Raw genomic sequence first — 18823 nt, 5'->3', positions numbered from 1 at the left:
GGCTTTGGTAAACCGTAGCAGCAACACCTGCAAACATCAAAAATTGCAGTCGGAAGAATGAATACATTTATTTACAGCAAAATTAGGCCCACATACATTGTTTCCTGAAATCTCGTCACATAATCAAAATTCCACTAGTAAGTCGTGGTTTTGTACCAGCAGTATTACAATACTGTTTACAGCACTTCGAGACCCAGTACAAAGATCATTTAGACACCTTTCTGGGAGCTTGCGTTTCTTTAGGAATCCGCCATCTTGGTTTGTATAGAAATGAATATTAAGTGGCACATTAACGTAAGGGGGGCAAAAATAGGGCACGGGCGGACATAGGTGATTATATAGGGTTGAAGGTCTGCAGCTGTCTCACTGCTCTTGTTTAGGACTGGCTCTCAGTTCTTTCCTTTTAGTGTGCTAACATATAATTTGTAATTTGTAAATTTTTGAGTAGCTCTCCAAAATATAACAAATTCACAGATATCCTGCCGAGAAATAATCTGTGTGGTGTAGACTCTTCATAACAGTAATTATATCATAACTCTATAACATAAAGACAACATGTCATGGACATTGTATGCATGTACTGTAAACTAGCAGAATGTTTACTGTCTTGTTTCAGTCTATTTCTTTCCTCCTGTTCTTGGCTCCATTAATTAGGTCTGACTTCAAGCAGGGAAGAAAAAAAATCACATCCATGTTTTGGGGGGGCATGCCTGAGGCAGCAGGTGGATTCACTTCCTGGTGAGGCATGTAAACAAATAAATAATAATTATTGACGAGTGTGGAGGGTGTGTGCGCGTATCGATCAGGGCTGTCACGGTGTGTGTGTGTGTGTGTGTGTGTGAGTGCTTGTATGTGTGTGTGTGTAAGTGCAGACTCTTCATAACACCAGATACTACAGAGGATATATTGATAAGTCGTGTAGAGTATAAAACCAGTATGACATGAAGTGATGTTTTTTAGTCGTGTAGAGTATAAAAGCAGTATGACATGAAGTGACGTTTTTTAGTCGTGTAGAGTTTAAAAGCAGTATGACATGAAGTGACGTTTTTTAGTCGTGTAGAGTTTAAAACCAGTATGACATGAAGTGACGTTTTTTAGTCGTGTAGAGTTTAAAAGCAGTATGACATGAAGTGACGTTTTTTAGTCGTGTAGAGTTTAAAACCATTATGACATGAAGTGATGTTTTTTAGTCGTGTAGAGTTTAAAACCAGTATGACATGAAGTGACGTTTTTTTCTCCAGTCAGTTTTTAATCCTTGAGCTTCGTTTTTTGGGCCTGGCTTTGAGCTTCCTCTTGGCGTAGCAGCACATGACGCCAGCGGTGAGCAGGCTGCAGAGCACCAGGGTGGGGAAGGAGGCACAAGCCCCGATCAGCCTGTCTCGCCCGTGGACCCGCTCCAGAGTGCGCCAGCGTGCCCGGAAGTCCCGGAACAGCGCCTCCTGCTGGACCAGCGTGCACAGCGCCAGGAAGAGGTGGAAGATCTGATGGCCGTGGCCCAGGACGTCGCAGCGGCCCGGGAAGAAGCACTCGGGCACGGGGCACGAGAAGAAGAGCGCCGCCAGCAGGAAGAAGAAGATCTGCAGCGCGTGGAGCGCGAGAGCGTCGTCGGCGTCGCTGCCGTCCGACGAGCCGGCGCTGGCCAGCCGGTGGGCCACGGGGCTGATGTCCAGAAGGTACGCCAGGCTGGTGGGCACCAGCTGGAAGACCTTGCGGCGGAGCGGGTATGGCCGCTGGTAGCGCAGCTTGGCGAAGCAGCAGCTGGCGCAGGTCAGCCAGCCGAGGAGCACGGCGCCGGGCAGAAAGGCGTCGGCCACGGCGGTGTTGCGCCACGCCGGCTCTGAGCTGTAGAAGTAGTGCGCCAGCGCGCAGCCGTACTGGTAGACGCACACGCCCACGTAGTCCAGGAAGAAGAGGCAGTAGTGGGCAAGCTCCGAGTGCGACTGCAGCAGGTGGGCGGCCGCACTGCAGGTCAGGTAGGTGAGGGCAGAGGTCACGTACAGGCACAGGGGCAGCGCGGTCAGGTCCAGCGGGGCAGGCCAGGTGTGCAGCAGGAGCAGGAAGCGGAGGAGGACGATCACACCGGTCAGCATGTGGCTCCACACATTGACGGACTCGTTGTGCACCTGGAAGAGGCTGAGCAGGTAGCAGGACCAGCGCTGGCCCACGGGCCGGTAGCCACCGTGGATGTACGGCTCACGGAACAGGACGGGCACATCTTTGGCCAGCACAGTGGCCTGGGGAGGCGGGGAGAAGCCACTTAGCCGTCTGCGGTGCATGGACAGGAAACTGAGACACACCAAAGCCCACCGCGGCATCCTGGGAAGGGATGGAGGATGGAGAGAGAGAGAGAGAGAGAGAGAGAGAGAGAGAGAGAGAGAGAGATCAGCACTGGAAATTAAATTATGAATGTTGAAATGAAAGACAACAAGAGCTGTTATCTCTTATCACTTTGGTGAGCACATGTTCTGGCACATAATGGCTGCTGTGCATCACCCAGGCGGGTGCTACACATTGGTAATGGTTAGTGAGGTTCCTCCTTCGCTATTAAAGGGCTTTGGGTGCAATGATAAAGCGCTATAGAGCACGATTTGTATTACAGTCGCGCATCATAGATTGTAGTACAACACTTGTGTACACTCTGTACCACAAATATCAGTCTAAAATATCAGACCACAATGCTGCTAAACAATGTCCCTAAAGAGACAGAACAGAAAACATATTTTTTATTCATGTTTTTAAAAGCAAGTGAATGTGATTTCTGTTTAAAGGATCAGAGAATGAGCTAAATAGGTAAAACACTCCATAATCAGCCATTTTGGCAGGAAAACCCAAGTGTGGAATTAGACAGAGTCTGCATTAAAGGCGTTAGGCTTTAGCAAACAACAATAATACCTCTCATATCACTCAAGATATTCTGCTTTGGTCAAACAAATTTAAAATGAATGATTTAAAACAATGGGTAAAGGATTTGTGAAATTCATTAATTCTGAGATGCTGCAAAGTATCAATGATTATCACGATTTGAATGTAAAATCATATAAGCAACAACTTTTCTCTTTTTTCCATATTTGCAAATCAATATATGTATAATGCATTACTTTGTAACATAGTAGATAGGTGAAATGATACAGTATGTGATCACTCACCTTGTCCGCACTATGGGGTCCTCCTCAGGTTAACAGTGAACGTCCATGAGTCTGCCATCATGACTTAGGTCGCAGAGGTCAGCGACAGCATACTGAGGAGGGAGAGGCCAAGTGAGGCTTCTACAGGACCTTCCTGTGCCTCACTCTGTGTGTATGTCTGTCTGTGTGTGTGTCTCTCTCTGTGTGTGTGTGTGTGTGTGACCTGGAGCAGGGACCACTCTTTGTTTCTGTTCAGATTTGCAGTTGTGTGTTCTTTAGCTAGTCTGACCTACACAGACAATGTTATAAATGTGTCCAGTTTTTGTTCTAGAGAACTTCCTCGAACATGGTTGTCTTTGTGCTATCTATCTCTATCTCTATGGACAAGCGAGTTCTCTCTCTCTATCTCTCTCTCTCTCTCTCTGGTCAAGTCTCGAACAGTGTGCTCGTGCCCAGCCTGTCCAGCACAATGAATGAAATGTGTCCAGTTCAGCTCTGGGCAGAAACAACTCAACTCAAGGATTAAGAATCATGTGACATTCTTTAGGTCACAAAGCTCAGCTCTCAGTGTTTCCCTTGCGAATGCTCTCCTAGGAGAGCCGGCGAAGTTGTTCCCAATTTTCTGTGTCTAGACGCAGCACACTAACTATTATCAGATTAGATTAAACATATTTGTTGACTGCTTCTTAGCAACATATTTTACTGATAATTTCATCTGTATATTGTTTCAGTTTATATACGTATTCCTCAGTGAACAGTGGCATGTTGACGTTCAAATGAGTGACTTCTTTGTTCTCTCTTATCTGAAATGTGCACATTCTCAAATGCTAATTATGTGTCATATTTCTTCAGCAGAGCCGCTTGATCAAATGTGAATGGAGCTAGAGTAAGACATGGAGGAACTGATATGACTATATTACTGCAGTGATGCATTTCAACATAGGTACATCACATTGAGGACCAGTTACACTGACACATTTAGTGTACACACGTATCCAAACTTACTCTCAGTATAGATGCAGTGGAGTAGAGGTATGAGTACATTTGGGTATCAGTCCTTTGCTGGCACCACCAATAACCACTTTTTTAAAGAAGAATTCTGGTAGTTCATGTTCATGAGCCCCAATGTTCATGCCCCCAGAGTGTAGCACTGTAGCTGCCTGCCGGCTCAAGTCATTGTCTGCAGCTATAGGCTGAACCGATTATTTTCCGGGGAGTTTTCATACAGCAGTTCTCAGTGACTTCGAGAAACAGAGACCTACCGGTATGTGAAAAATCATTGGGATTTTCTTTTAAGCATCTGTCTCTATGCTGCGAGAGCACCATAGATTCACAAAAACCAGAATGTAAATTGTAAGTCACTTTGTAAAGTAAGTCACGTTGGATAACAGTGCCAGCCAAATGAATTGAAGTATTGTGTATAAGTAATTAAGTATTGTGTATAAGTATACTAAATAATTAGCACAAGACATGTGTGGAAGCTCTTTATCTTGTATCGTTTATTTATTTTGTGTCCAATCTGCTAGATTTTCAAAGACATTGTCCACAGACCCACAAATAAACATGCTATCTCAGTTGTTGAAACATAAACATGGCATATTTTTGCATAGCATCTTTACAACAATTTATTTTCCCATTAATTAATGACAGCTTGCTAACAATTTGTATTAGGGGGTCAGGATCAATGTTAGAATCAGGTATGCTTAAGTGGTTGTGGGACACATTATACAGATCATAATGTTTCACATGAAGCGGAGTGTCCTTCAGTGTGAATGTTTGGCCCAGACGCACATGCAGCCCACTGCCACGCGTCTGAAATGCGCGACGTAACACCTGGGCCTGCCTCTTTGTCTCTGCAGGACCAGGTGCACCTGGTGGATGGCCACAGCGTTGAGGTTCCCCTGAGCTTCGATGTCACTCTGTGGATATTCGCAGTATGACGCATCACAGACTGCTTCGTAGATCACCTGAGGAATCCCATTCTCCACAAAGATTCTCCTAGAAGGGTTCAGGAAAGGACGTCCATTACATTACAGCACGAAGCTATGCCCAGATGGACAAATGCTTAGTCTGGCTTTCACCAGACCAAGCTCAATCTTTTTCTGAGTCCGCTATGTATTTTCTACTGCACAATAGGCGTGATCAACGGGCATAGTTCAAATGACTCAATTGGATAGTCATTCACCAATCTGACCAACGAACCGGATGACGTTTGCAGAGCGACGTGAAAACTCCAGGCTCTCCCGCTATCGTCATCGTTTTAAACATGCCAATAGCGCGCCAGGTGGATAAGCCAGTTTGTGATTGGCCCCTGCAAAAGTGTAACAGAAGCAGGAGAAAGAGATGTACAGGTTTCCAGCCTGAGCTGCAGGGTGGAATAGAAACCGCCGGCAGATCAGGCTGAGTTCACCCAGCCTAACAAATGCTTTCACTGCTTTGGTGGAGTTTTGACCCACTAATCTTTTCTCAGAATGCTTGGCAAAAATCACTCTGTGCAATTATTCTAGAACATTAAACCGGAATGCAGTGGGTAGAAAGGTCTTTAGTCGATCCTCAACAATGAACCTCCTTATTGGGACTACCAATCAATTTGGTGTATTTGTTTGCTTTGTACCTCACTCGGAAGCCATTTCTTCCAGATGACTAAAGGCAAATTGCAAGCAATTACAATGTGCTTGTAGGCCTAATCCAACTCCATGCAGTTCAATTCCCGTTCCTTCTTTGACCCATAATAGCTTCCTCTAAAAGTATGGTACAGTTTCTGAGAATGCACATTCTTTGGTCCATGCCATGACACCCATAAAGTATTTTGATTCCCAAATCCCAGAGCATTGTGACGCGTGACTTGTGATGCAGCAGATCTCTTTGACTCTAACTTCTATCCCACTTAAACAAGTAGGAGTTTACAGCCTTTGAAGTACAGAAGACAGCTTATGTCACAGTGAATGGACACAGTTGGGAGAATGTACGGCTCTTTGCCAGGTTTACATTGTGCCATACTAACTAAATCATCTTGTTTGGGACTCACTGTCCCTCTCCACTGAGCATGCCATCAGTCCCTATCTCATAGACTGTGTTAGCACAATTAAACCAAAATACTCATGTCATGTACACATTTGTGGCCTGTAGCATAATATTCTAAACCGTGACAACGCCACTCCCGGTTAGAAGGGTGGGAGAGGAGGAAATGATCTAATGTATCAGAAAAAGCGTACAAAGTGCTGCCATGGGCTGCACATTATTACATTAAACGAATGCACTAAACTAACAAATCAATCTAAGAATGGCTTTGCATAACATCACGCCACGCCACGAGTTGAAGATTTGAATGAGGCTTCCACTTACTTCCACTTCCAGGGAGAAAGTGATTGTCTGTTGAGCTCTCGGCTCCTTTTCCATCCCTCAGAGGGAGGCGGACGGTGCACAAGGAAATTCATTTTGGGGTAACAAACAGCCGAGTTGCTGCCCTCCACCAGAGAGCATCTCATCAGCAGGACCAAGCAGCAAATGAACCCCTGTACAAAGGAAGGAGGGAGAGTTCGTGTCTGGCATCTAATTTTTAAAAAGTCAAATTAAGCATCTGTTCAGTAATCTGAATACCATCCCATCTGTTTGTGGTCTTATTCACAAATACAAACTCAACAATATTGCTCAACTCATTGCATTCTCCTCACTCAAGCCACTTACTGTAGCATCACATTTCATATAGACCCTTTCAAGAGAGTTCCATTATCAGCATCATAGTTGGCCCCACAAGGCTTCCATTTTAACATTCCATATGTTATCTTAATGCAGAGGAAGTAGATTGGGAACGCTAGTTACGAATGTAACTGTGGTTATGTGAGTAGTGGATGACCGCCAGGGCAGTCTCTTTGTAGTGGATATATCTCTGTTGCGCCAGCCACAGACCGAGAGTTGTATACCAAAAACGTCACTCCGTGACCCGGCATGTGACATCACCGAAATTATATCAGCTTTTGTCACACGCCAGCATTCCTCAGGTAACTGTTCTCTTCTCGCATACTCCGAGTGACCAGAAACCCTGGCGGTCATCCACTACTCACATAACCACAGTTACATTCGTAACTAGCGTTATGTTTCGTAGTTCCTGACCGCCAGGGCAGTCTCTTTGTAGTGGATGAAGAATATCACAATGTCACAAGGAGTGACTCAGATGGAACCCAAATCTGCTGTAGACAGCACTGCTGAAGCTAGGCAGGGGGTAGATGCCACATTAACATTGTAGAAGCGGCTAAATGTACATGGGGACGACCATGTTGCGGCCGCACAAATGTCAGACAGAGGGATCCCCTTGAGGGCTGCCCACGAAGCTGCCACGCCCCTGACCGAATGCCCTTTTACAGGTGCCGGCAGTCTACGGTTAACATGCTTGTAGGCCGACTCTATCACCTCAATGAACCAGTGCGAGAGCCTCTGTTTGGAGAGTGGCATTCCTCGTTTGGCCTCAGAAAAACAAACAAACAACTGGTCTGAGCGGCGAATCTCAGCAGTAGCGGTAACATAATATCTCAGCGCCCTAACAGGGCACAGCAGGACCCGTCGAAGGTCACTGCTGTCTGTGTAGGCCAATAGCTCAATGGACTGGTTGATAAACCCAGGTGAGAGACCCTTGGGTAAGAATGTTGGGTTAGGCCTGAGCCTCACACTTGAATCATCCAAACCCCAGTGAAGGCACAAAGGGCTGACAGATAGTGTATGCAGTTCACAGGCACGCTTGGCAGATGACACTGCAAGAAGAAATGATGACTTTAAGGACAACCATTTAAGAGAAGCCTGGTCGAGGGGCTCAAATGGCTTACCACAAAGAAATTCTAGAACAGTGGGAAGATCCCAGGGTGGCAGCCTATTCATTCTAGGTGGCCTCAGTCAAGTCAAGTCAAGTCAAGTCGGCTTTTATTGTCAATTTCTTTACATGCACTGGTCATACAAAGAATTGAAATTTCATTTCTTACTTTCTCATGCAGACATAGACATACTTTAAATACAGACATAGACATACTATAGACATAGCCATAGACCATAAAACATTAAATTAAAGTGCAAGACTGAAATATAGAACATGTATGTATCAAAATAGAAATATAGGACATATATATAAAAAAAAAATAGAGGTAGTTGTGTTGTATATTTATATAGTCTTAACAGTTACATGAAGTTTAAACTTGTGCTTGTGTGACCTGTATATTTACATTGATACAGTCTCCTTGCTCCTTTAAGGAAGGCAACCATCAGGTGATGCGAGCCGAGGGATGATCCATCGATCAGGGCACGATGGCTAGAGAGTGCAGCTACATTCACCTTCAGTGTAGATGGAGATTTCCCAGATTCAAAAAGTGATTGAAGGAATTCTAACACTGATTCAACAGGACAGCGGGTCCCTGTGACGATCTTTACACCATTTCTGAAAGATCTTCCATCTCCCATCGTACATTGCACGGGTTGATGGTGCTCTAGCGTTAAGGATTGTGAGTCTGACCTCAGGTGTGCAGGACATTAACCGTGGGTTGGCCCCAGGGGCCACAACCATAGCTGGAGGAACTCCGGTCGTGGGTGCCACATCTGCCCTCCTAGTTGTGAGAGGAGATCTGTCCTTACCGGAAGCTCCCAAGGTATCCCCTGCTGGAGAGACAGCAGCAGGGGGAACCAAACTCGTGACGGCCAACGAGGGGCTACCAGGATAACCCTGTGTCCCTCCTTCTGGATCCGATCCAGCAGAGCGTGTATGAGAGGGATTGGTGGGAAGGCATAGAGTAGCCTGTCCGGCCAGCTGTGAGCTAAGGCGTCCTGTCCCAGTGGACTGTCCTGCTCCTGTTCTGAAAACCAAAGACGGCAATGAGTTGTATCTGCGGAGGCGAAAAGGTCCACTTGTGCCTCGCCAAACAAGCTCCATATTTGCCGCACCACGTCTCGGTGAAGTCTCCAGTGGCCAGGGTGCAAGGCACGGCGGGATAGTGCGTCCGCTACACTGTTGTTCACACCCGCCAGGTGTATCGCTCTTAGTGAAAGGAACCTGGGGTAAGCCCACGACCACAATTCCTGTGCTAGTTTCAGGAGATCTCGTGACCTGGTGCCTCCGTAGTGGTTCACATGGAACACAGTGGACAGGTTGTCGGAGCGGACTAGCATGTGTCTGCCCTTCAGCACTGGGAGAAAATGTTCCAATGCCAGTCGGACTGCTCGCAATTTGAGCAGGTTGATGTGTTCTTGTTCCATGGGCGATGACCCGCACTCCCCTGGGGCGCCAGACTGCGCCCCACCCAGTTTTGGATGCATCGGTTGTTAATACTTCCCTGCGTGATGGAAGCTGTCCCATGGCTACTCCTGACGAAAGAAAATCCGTCGACTGCCATTTCTGTAGAGCTGTCAAGCATTCTTGTGATATACGTACCGGTGTGCGTCTGTGGCGTACAGGGTCCAGCCCCAGATCCCTTATCCACATCTGAAGAGGTCTGACATGCAGCTTCCCTAGTGCAATTACCTGTGCTGCGGCTGTCAGCAGGCCCTGAAGCTGCAGTAATGTCAGGTAAGGTACCTGTGTTCCCAATCTAAAGCGCCCGACGAAAGCAAGGATCGCTTGAACTCGGACTTGGGGTAGGTAGGCCATCATCGTGCGGGAATCCAACCCCATCCCAATGAACTTCACCGACTGTGTCGGCGTCAAGTTGCTCTTTTCCCCATTCACAGTGAGGCCCAATGCCTGGATGTGAGTGAGCAGTCTGCGTGTGTCCATGACTGCCTGCTCCCTGGTGGGGGCGCACACGAGCCAGTCGTCCAGGTAAGGTAGGATTTTGAAGCCCTGGATCATGAGGGGTGACAGGGCTGCCTGCATGCATCTGGTGAATATTCGGGGGGCTAGGGAGAGCCCAGATGGGAGGACCTTGAATTGGTAGATAGCCCCCTGGAATGCAAAGCGAAGAAATGTTCTGTGCTCTGGTGCGATCGGGATATGAAAATACGCATCCTTTAGGTCTACTAGTGTGAACCACTCTCCTTTGCCAACGCTGCAGAACGCAACATGCGAAAGGGAAGAACTTTTAAGAACATATTCAACCTCCGGAGGTCCAGGATTGGTCTCTGGCCACCATCTTTCTTTGGAACTATGAAATAAATTGAATAAAAGCCCTCTTCGTGAACATGAGGGTGAACAACTTCTATTGCGTCCCTGTCCAAGAGGGAGGAAATCTCTTTGGAGAGGACTAATGCACGCCTTGGGTCTCGAACAACAGTGACCCTGGTCTGTGAACTGAGGGGTGGCTGGCGACGGAACTGCAGCCTGTACCCTTCTGTCATTGTACGCACGACCCATAGGTCTTTTGCAGACTTTTTCCAGTATGACAGCTGCTGGACTGACAAAAGCCCTGTCACCAGCCGGGGCCCGTCAGCGCTGAGCTTTTCTTGGCCTAGCATCAAAAGCAGGGCGCTGTGCAGGAAGTCTACGTTGCGCCTGAGCAGGTGGTCTCGCTCTGCACTCCTGGGGGCCGAACGAGGTACCAGGGTGCTGCTGGTGCCTGGTTTCCCTTGGGTGGGTGGGGATGAGAGGCCTGGGGTGGCCAAAGCGTGGGTTTGGAGGCGCTGGGGCCCGAAAACGAAAGGGCCTGTGCGTGCTCACATGCTGACGCGATTCAGATAGGGAAGCGCGGCGATCCAGTGCGTCCTTTACAGCAGGTCCAAAGACATGGCCAGGGACCAGCGGCAGTGCCCGAATTGTGGCCCTGCATGTCTCTGGCAGGGGGGTTTGTGCTAGCCAGACTTGGCGGCAGCCACGCACCAAGGTAGCTACAAGTCTTCCCATGTCCTGGGCTATGTGTCTGAAGCCCAGTGTTCAGTAATTCATCTGGGGCGGCATCGGCATTAGTGCCTGGCAGTGACACTCGCAAGGCCAGCAGAAGATGTGCCAAAGAGTTGGATAGCCGTCCTACCCGTGTTGCTGTGTTGTGAGCTCTGATGAACAACTCATCTGTACGTCTGCACTCAGCACTAGGGCAGCGTGGATCTGGACGCAGCGCCTCGCCTGGCGAAACCACTAGCGCTGCAATACATGGGTCCACTGCTGGCATATTTGCCAGGCCATGACCTCCCGCACCTGTCATGGCTGATAGTGTGCACACAGCTGGGCTCACCCAAGTCCTTTGTGCATCAGCTGCAAAGGCTGCTGAGAACTCTGCAACAAAGTCCTTACAAATGGGTACAGAAAAGTCATCATTTGTGTTCTTTCTTAAAGAAGGCACTGGGTTCCGCTGTCTGAGCAGGCGGTGTGTCCAGGGCCAATCTGGCTAAAGCCAGCTTCATAGTGCTCTGCAGGGAGGCTATGGGGCCACCCCCAATGTTTGCAGACGTTAGAGAGTCATCACTAAGGTCTTGGGACCGTGTGGCAGGTTCCATACCAGCTGGGGGCGCCAATTGCACAGAGAGTGCTGAATTCTCAGGGCATGCAGCGCTATGTTGAAGCACAGCATTTGATGCAGCTGTAGATAGGATATCATAATCATCATCTGCTTCAGATGGGGAATGTTCAGGCATGTCAGGTGAGGTGTCAAAAGGGGCTGCGCCTTTAGTCAGTGACATTAACATAGATTTTATTTGCTCCAAATCAGATGAAAGAGATTCCACCTGCTGGGCCAAGCCAGATGTGGACTTTTTCTTTTTATAAGCCACAGTGGGGGTTTCCGCAGAGTGGCGCTTAGTAGTCTTTCTATCAAGTGGCAGCAGGCAGTGTTGCTTCACATTCTGCGCTCAAGCCTGCCTCTGTGCAACCGACATAATTGCACAATTCATGCACGGGTTAATGAGAGCTTCACGGAGGTGGCCCAGCCCAAGACAGGATGGCCAGAGATCATGGCCATCCTAAGGTTCCAGTGTAGTGGGACACTGGGTACACTGTACTGATTCAAACATGGTCGCAATTAGTGTTGTCACGATACCAAAATTATGACTTCGATACGATACCTGCCATAAATATCACGATGCTCGATACTGAAACGATACTACGGCGAAATCCTAAGATATCTGGAAAAGAAAGGACTCATACCTCCTCCAAGTGTATTGAGTCATTTGTGTTGAATTCAGTGCACTTTTGTAGTGTGCAGGTCAATTCTGGGTTCTAAACTTCCTACATAATTATTATTTTTATAGTCAGTAAAATAGTAGGCCTACTTTGTGTGATTAAATCCTTTATTTTTTGTTATAGTTCATTTACATTGTGTTGTGTTTTGCCAATAAAGTAGCTTTAAATAGCCAAACTAGGCTAGATCAAGGTCAGTGTTGAAATTAATGCATGCAAATCACTGAATGCTATGCAGAGGGGCCTAATCTTTAGGACAGGGGTCTCAAACTCAAATGAACTGGGGGCCACTTCTGCCAACGTCATCTGATTGGAGGGCCGGCTATTTCTGAAAATGCAATGTTCTTTTTTTCAAATACCACACAAAACTGCAAACAGAAAGTGCAAGTGTTTTTATCTTGTTTTAGACACCTGTGCTAGCAACCTTAGCTTATAAATAAAATAATGATAAAATAAATATTAATACAAATTATAAAACAAACAAAAAGCATAAAAACGGGTATGTGTGTGTTTCACACCAAATAAAAATATTTTCCTCTCATAACTTTTCTAAACCTGGCAAACTAGGCGTCAGGGTTAAGAAAGCAACACCATTGGATTTTTATATCAAAATTTCAAAAGGCCATGGCTTGAAAGTGGTCAGAGATAAAGTCCTACTGTAAATGTAAAAATCTTTTGAGTATAAACAAAAGTTTATGAAGGGGGTAAATGTACCCATCACTGGATGGCAAGCACCTCAAATTATGCACCTTTCAGTAAATACTGGATGAACATATTTGAGCATGTTTACTTTCCTTTTTTTTCATATTACCCACATAACAAATTAACAGGAAAACACCTAATACCAACACCTAAGATGTATATGGTTTAGTGATGTATTACTAAACCACAAGGCCTACATAAAGTATTCTGGTCAAATCAGTTCCTATCGCGGGTAATCTGAGTACCCAGAAGTTCGCATAGTTCGTTTCTACTAGCCCTGCTGTCTGTACCACGTCCATTACGGACACTTTCATCACGATTACCACTGCAACCTCCAAGGTATGTTGGGCAGAGGGTCGAAATAAGCATGGTATGGTTAGTGGACACCGTCGTATACACGCAAAGATGCACCTCCATTCACAGACGCACTGTGACTATCACTGTCAATAGACGATCGATCATAATCTCCAAAAGGATATTCTCCTTAAGAATCAGAATAGGTGAATAACATAGCCTACCTAAGACTTCATCACACGTGAACGTTTTTCAACATTAGGTGTAGATCAGGGGTCTCAAACACCCGGCCCGCGGGCCAAATCCGGCCCGCGTCCTGCCCAATTCCGGCCCGCGACGTATGACAAAATAATAATGTAATCCGGCCCTTGAGGCTATTAATTGCGACAAACAACGATACTGATTAAAATAGACGATAGATCCAGGTACGGTGACAAATCTCATTTATAGGCCTACTCTGCTCCACTATGTGCAAGACATCCAGAGCTTGATTCAAACCCAAAATCGCTGCGCAAAGTTTTCAGGAAATACTTGTATTACACGCGAGAAACACAAAGACGTGCATATGTAATGACGCGGAAGCGATGCAGGCCATAGTGTTGCAGAAATAGGCCTACACCAAATGTTGAAAAACGTTCACGTGCGATGAAGTCTTAGGTAAGCTATGTTATTCACCTATTCTAATTCTGAAGGAGAATATCCTTTTGGAGATTATGATCGATCGTCTATGACAGTGATAGTCACGGTGCGTCTGTGAATGGAGGTGCGTGTATACAACGGTGTCCACTAAGCATACCATGCTTGTTTCGACCCTCTGCCCAACATAGCTTGGAGGTTGCAGTGGTAATCGTGATGATAGTGTCCGTAATGGATGTGGTACAGACAGCAGGGCTAGTAGAAATAGGGCTCTAAAGAACTACAAAGCCAACCGCAATATGATGCGAACTTCTGGGTACTGCAGATTACCCGCGATAGGAACTGTTTGACCAGAATACTTTATTGTAGGCCTATATTGTAGTAATCTATTACTAAACCACAACATATTAGGTGTTGGTATACATCTTAGGTGTTTTCCTGTTAATTTGTTATGTGGGTAATATGAAAAAAGGAAAGTAAACCTGCTTAAATATCTTCATCCAGTATTTACTGAAAGGTGCATAATTTGAGGTGCTTGCCATCCAGTGACAAATTATATGGGTAAATTTACCCCCTTCATAAACTTTCGTTTTACTCAAAGATTTTTACATTTACAGTAGGACTTCATCTCTGACCACTTTCAAGCCATGGCCTTTTGAAATTTTGATATAAAAATCCAATGGTGTTGCTTTCTTAACCCTGATGCCTAGTTTGCCAGGTTTAAAAAAGTTATGAGAGGAAATATTTTTATTTGGTGTGAAACACATACACCTGTTTTTATGTTTTTCATTTATTTTATAATTTGTATTAATATTTATTTTATCATTATTTTATTTATAAGCTAAGGTTGCTAGCACAGGTGTCTAAAACTAGATAAAAACACTTGCACTTTCTGTTTGCGGTTTTGTGTGGTATTTGAAAAAAAGAACATTGCATTTTCAGAAATAGCCGGCCCTCCAATCAGATGACGTAGGCAGAATTGGCCCCCAGCTCATTTGAGTTTGAGACCCCTGGTGTAGATAGATAGATAGATAGATAGATAGATAGATACTTTATTGATCCCCAGGGGAAATTCAAGGTCTCAGCAGCATACATACAAGACAAACACATTCTTTAACAGCAGAAGAGTAATTAAAGTATATAATATAAAAACACAACTAAGCAGTAAGGACAGTAGAAGATAAAGAATATGCTAAATATACTAAAATACAAATTATACTAACACTTAATACAATATATAAAAATATACTAAAATACAAATAACAAAATTACAAATTATACTAACACTTAATCTAAATCAATTCTAAAAACAGTATCCACATAGTGGTGATTAATAAATCAGAGGCGCTTGCAATGACTGAGGCGGGGACTGAGCCTGTGATTCTCTGTGCATAGTAAGGTATGGTAAGGTGCTCTAAGGTGCTCTGTGTGAATGAGTGAGTGTCATGGTGGTAGTGCAATGGTGATAGTGGTCATGGTGATAGTGCAAATGAGTAAGTCAACAGTGCAACAATGCAGAAATAAAGTAAAGGAAAGTCTATATATCTATATATTTAACTATTTAAGAAATGTATAAGTGTGGCCACAGTTCGGCTGTGGCATGGGGGGGGGGGGGGGGTTATGCATATGTGCTAATGTGCTAATATAAACAGTGAGGCATAAAGACAGTGGTACAAGTGGCTAGTGGACAGACAGTACCAAACATGGAGGGGATGAAGAGGCAGACAGACTATGCAGAGAAGTCTATCTCTCCTCTTCCCTTAAGTGAGGCATTGAACAGTTCAATGGCCCTGGGGACAAATGACTTTCTCAGTCTGTCAGTTGAGCAAGGCAGTGAGCGAAGTCTCCAGCTGATCAGGCTCTTCTGTTTAACAATAGTGCTGTGGAGTGGGTGACACTCATTGTCCAAGATGTTGATCAGTTTGTTCAGGGTCCTTTTGTCAGATAGTGAAGGGATACACTCCAGTTCAGCTCCCACTACAGAGCCAGCTTTCCTTACCAGCCTGTCAATTCGCCCCACATCCTTCTTCCTGCTTCCACCCCAGCATACTACTGCATAGTGTAGGCCTATTTCTGCTTCAATTTGTGCAAAACTATGGCCTGCATCGCTTCCGCGTCATTACAAATGCACGTCTTTGTGTTTCTCGCGTGTAATACAAGTATTTCCTGAAAACTTTGCGCAGCGATTTTGGGTTTGAATCAAGCTCTGGATGTCTAGCACATAGTAGAGCAGAGTAGGCTACAAATGAGATTTGTCACCGTACTTGGATCTATCGTCTATTTTAATCAGTATCGTTGTTTGTCGCAATTAAAAATAGCCTCAAGGGCCGAATTACATTATTATTTTGACATACGTCGTGGGCCGGAATTGGGCCGGGTGTTTGAGACCCCTGCTCTAGCAACAGCAAACTTCTATACAAAACATGATGAGGAGTCTCCAAGCAAATGTCAATCAAAATGCAAATCCAAGCAATATCCTCTCTAAGTATGGACAGGGTAACTGCAAGCTAAAACTAAAAAGGATTGCAAAAGCGATAGGAAGAAATACACTCACCCAACGTTTAGTAGCAGTGAATTTGTAGAACATCTCAATTGTTTTCGAACACTTTCCGTTGGTTTTGTTGAAATGATGTGCCTTTGATAGATCTGAGGCACTTAGGTTGATTGCGAGAGATTTCAATGGCCTGATAAAGGGCCTACACTGACCTGGATGATATTATCAAAGGAAGAGGTAGGTACATTTGGCAGAGTTTTGACTGTGCTGTTCCAACCATGCCCACTAATATCCGACCGCATTAATCGCAAAATCAAATCTGCACACTGTCTGTGGGTGTAGACAGGGCAAAACCTACACCAATCCGATTAAGGTCACTACCAGACTTTTTTTAGTTAATCTTATAGTACTTTTACACGTATAATCAATTTCTGACATTTTTGTATCTTGCTAGTTAATTAAATAATTTGCACAAACTGCACCGTATACTTGATAACCTGCAAAAGCGCGTATCTTGCTCAAAACGCTTAGTTTATGCTTTAAAAGCAAATATGTATGCCAATGAAACAGTCAGTGCAATCAAAAGTCATGATGCTATGTTTATGTCAAGATAGTCAAACTCTTTTGTCTTGTTGTCATTATGACAGTTTACTCTTACATGTAAGTATTTTCTTATGAGCAATGTGAAAGGCAGCACTATTTTTTATTTCAAAACTACAAAGTTACACATTATTGTGTATGGAGGGGGTTTACAGTTTTTTCTTCTGTTGACAGACATTGTAACAGTATGAAGAAAACAAAGGCTTTTACAGCATTGCGCAAATGAAATGACCAATATACAGTAGAACAGAGCTGTGCAACACTATATATCTTTCTATCCTGACGTTCCTGTCTGTCAGGTCACATATATGCTATCTAGACAGACTATAATAACTAGTTAAACACATTTGTATGTAATGACACAAGTGATGAAATAAGGCCAATTGGTTTTATGGGGTAGGACTATTCAGCATGGAATCAGTATAGTGCATTTTGACCAACATAACATTAGCTATTGAAAAAAAACAGCAGACATTTGTACAAAATCAGTTGCATGGATGTAAGAAAGCATTGCTTTGTTCAAGATGGGAAGAAACTGCAGGAACACTTTACTTGACAGTATCGACATAAAAGTGACATGACACTGTCATGAAATTATGACACTGTCATGACACATGAACCCCAACCCTAATCCTAACCTCTAACCTACAGTAATCCTAACCATAACCCTAAACCTAACTTGTTATGACAAAAACGAATGCCACTTAATAACAGAAGCGTTATGTCATAAACGTTTATGACTTGTTTATGACACATTCATGACAGTGTCATGTCACTTTTATACTGATCTGAGAAATGCGCCAAAGCAACTGTGAAAAACTGTAAATAAAGATGAATAGTTCCATTGTTCTTTAGCACACTGCAGACTATGGCACTAACTTGAACTTGAAGTTCTTTACAGCTTGTAACTACTAACGAGATCACTGATTATCGAGACTTAGATCTGTGTTGATTTGAATGATGGTTCAATCTCAAATCTGATTCTCTCTCTCTCTCTCTCTCTCTCTGTCCCTTTATTGCCAAAGGCCTTCTTGCACCATTCCACAACCTTTACAAATGCATTAGCCTACTTCATATTTGTGATAAGTGCTTTGGGAAGTTGGCTTGCTGAACCATGGATCCTTGACCCAGACAGAGATCTGTTGATAATGATGTAACATGATCAAGGTTCTCCTGGGTGATTTTCTTCTGTGTAGGTGAATTCCTACTGAATTCCTACTGCCTTTGATGGGAGCCATGTTTTTCTTGTATCTTCTGCTGAAGAGCAGCCCCAGAGCATGGTGCTGCCCCTGTCCTATAGAGTTCGGGCGACAACGTCACGTTTGTGTAGCAGCGGCCATTTTAGCGGAACGCTGTAGGAAGATATAACGATTACCAATGAGAAAGTGTCCAGAGGAGATTAGAAAAGAAAGGGACTGTGATATAAGCAAATGTGAGCTTCTTCACAAAGACGAGATGTACAAAAAGAGAACGGAGTGTTCTTTTTGCTTGTCACACAATTTTCTAAACAGGTCTTCCAAACATCATAACCCCATACCAAATCTGCAAAATCATACACTAATTCTCAGTGTTTGACTCAGTTTTCAATTTCCTAAAACACGTTCTGCAAAACACCACGCACAATTTTCACACAAAAATCTATCAGGAAGTAACTTGATTTCGTTTTTCAAACACAACCTATCAAAATGCCACACTTATATGCCACTTATTCACACTCAGTCTTCAATGTACAAACACTCATTACTTTACTGAACACCATCCAATCATTGCTTTAGTATAGGCCTATGAATAGATATCTATATATAGGTATAGACTCTTTCAATCTATTCCTAGAGGATTTATGGTTGAAATGTTCAGAACCAATGCAGATATCTTGAAATTAAAAATTAA

The 18823-nt window shown here is 44.5% G+C and overlaps 2 protein-coding genes across 3 annotated transcripts; both read right to left on the bottom strand.

Annotated features, from left to right (window-relative positions):
* Window positions 1-65: 65 nt before the first annotated feature.
* LOC121692758 (membrane progestin receptor beta-like) lies at window positions 66-3480 on the bottom strand. The gene is made up of 2 exons (XM_042071632.1): window positions 3147-3480; window positions 66-2316 (listed from the first exon to the last, which is right to left on the bottom strand). Exon 2 carries the CDS (start codon window positions 2313-2315, stop codon window positions 1242-1244), a length of 1074 nt encoding a protein of 357 aa, XP_041927566.1. The 5' UTR covers window position 2316; window positions 3147-3480; the 3' UTR covers window positions 66-1241.
* A 902-nt stretch (window positions 3481-4382) lies between these two features.
* il17a/f2 (interleukin 17a/f2) lies at window positions 4383-16613 on the bottom strand. Of its 2 annotated transcripts, none has more exons than XM_042071635.1 (3): window positions 16394-16613; window positions 6471-6640; window positions 4383-5123 (listed from the first exon to the last, which is right to left on the bottom strand). In XM_042071635.1, the coding sequence occupies exons 1-3, from the start codon at window positions 16424-16426 to the stop codon at window positions 4889-4891; spliced, it is 438 nt and encodes a 145-aa protein (XP_041927569.1). In that variant the 5' UTR covers window positions 16427-16613; the 3' UTR covers window positions 4383-4888. The 2 variants fall into 2 exon arrangements, with proteins under 2 accessions (XP_041927569.1, XP_041927570.1); XM_042071636.1 differs by lacking the exon at window positions 16394-16613 and adding an exon at window positions 6726-6799.
* Between the last annotated feature and the right edge of the window lie 2210 nt (window positions 16614-18823).

This window comes from Alosa sapidissima, chromosome 19 (genome assembly GCF_018492685.1).
Source record: "Alosa sapidissima isolate fAloSap1 chromosome 19, fAloSap1.pri, whole genome shotgun sequence".
NCBI classification, from domain to species: Eukaryota; Metazoa; Chordata; class Actinopteri; order Clupeiformes; family Clupeidae; genus Alosa; species Alosa sapidissima.
Note: the sequence above shows the minus strand (reverse complement) of the source record. Positions and strands in the feature narration are given on the sequence as shown.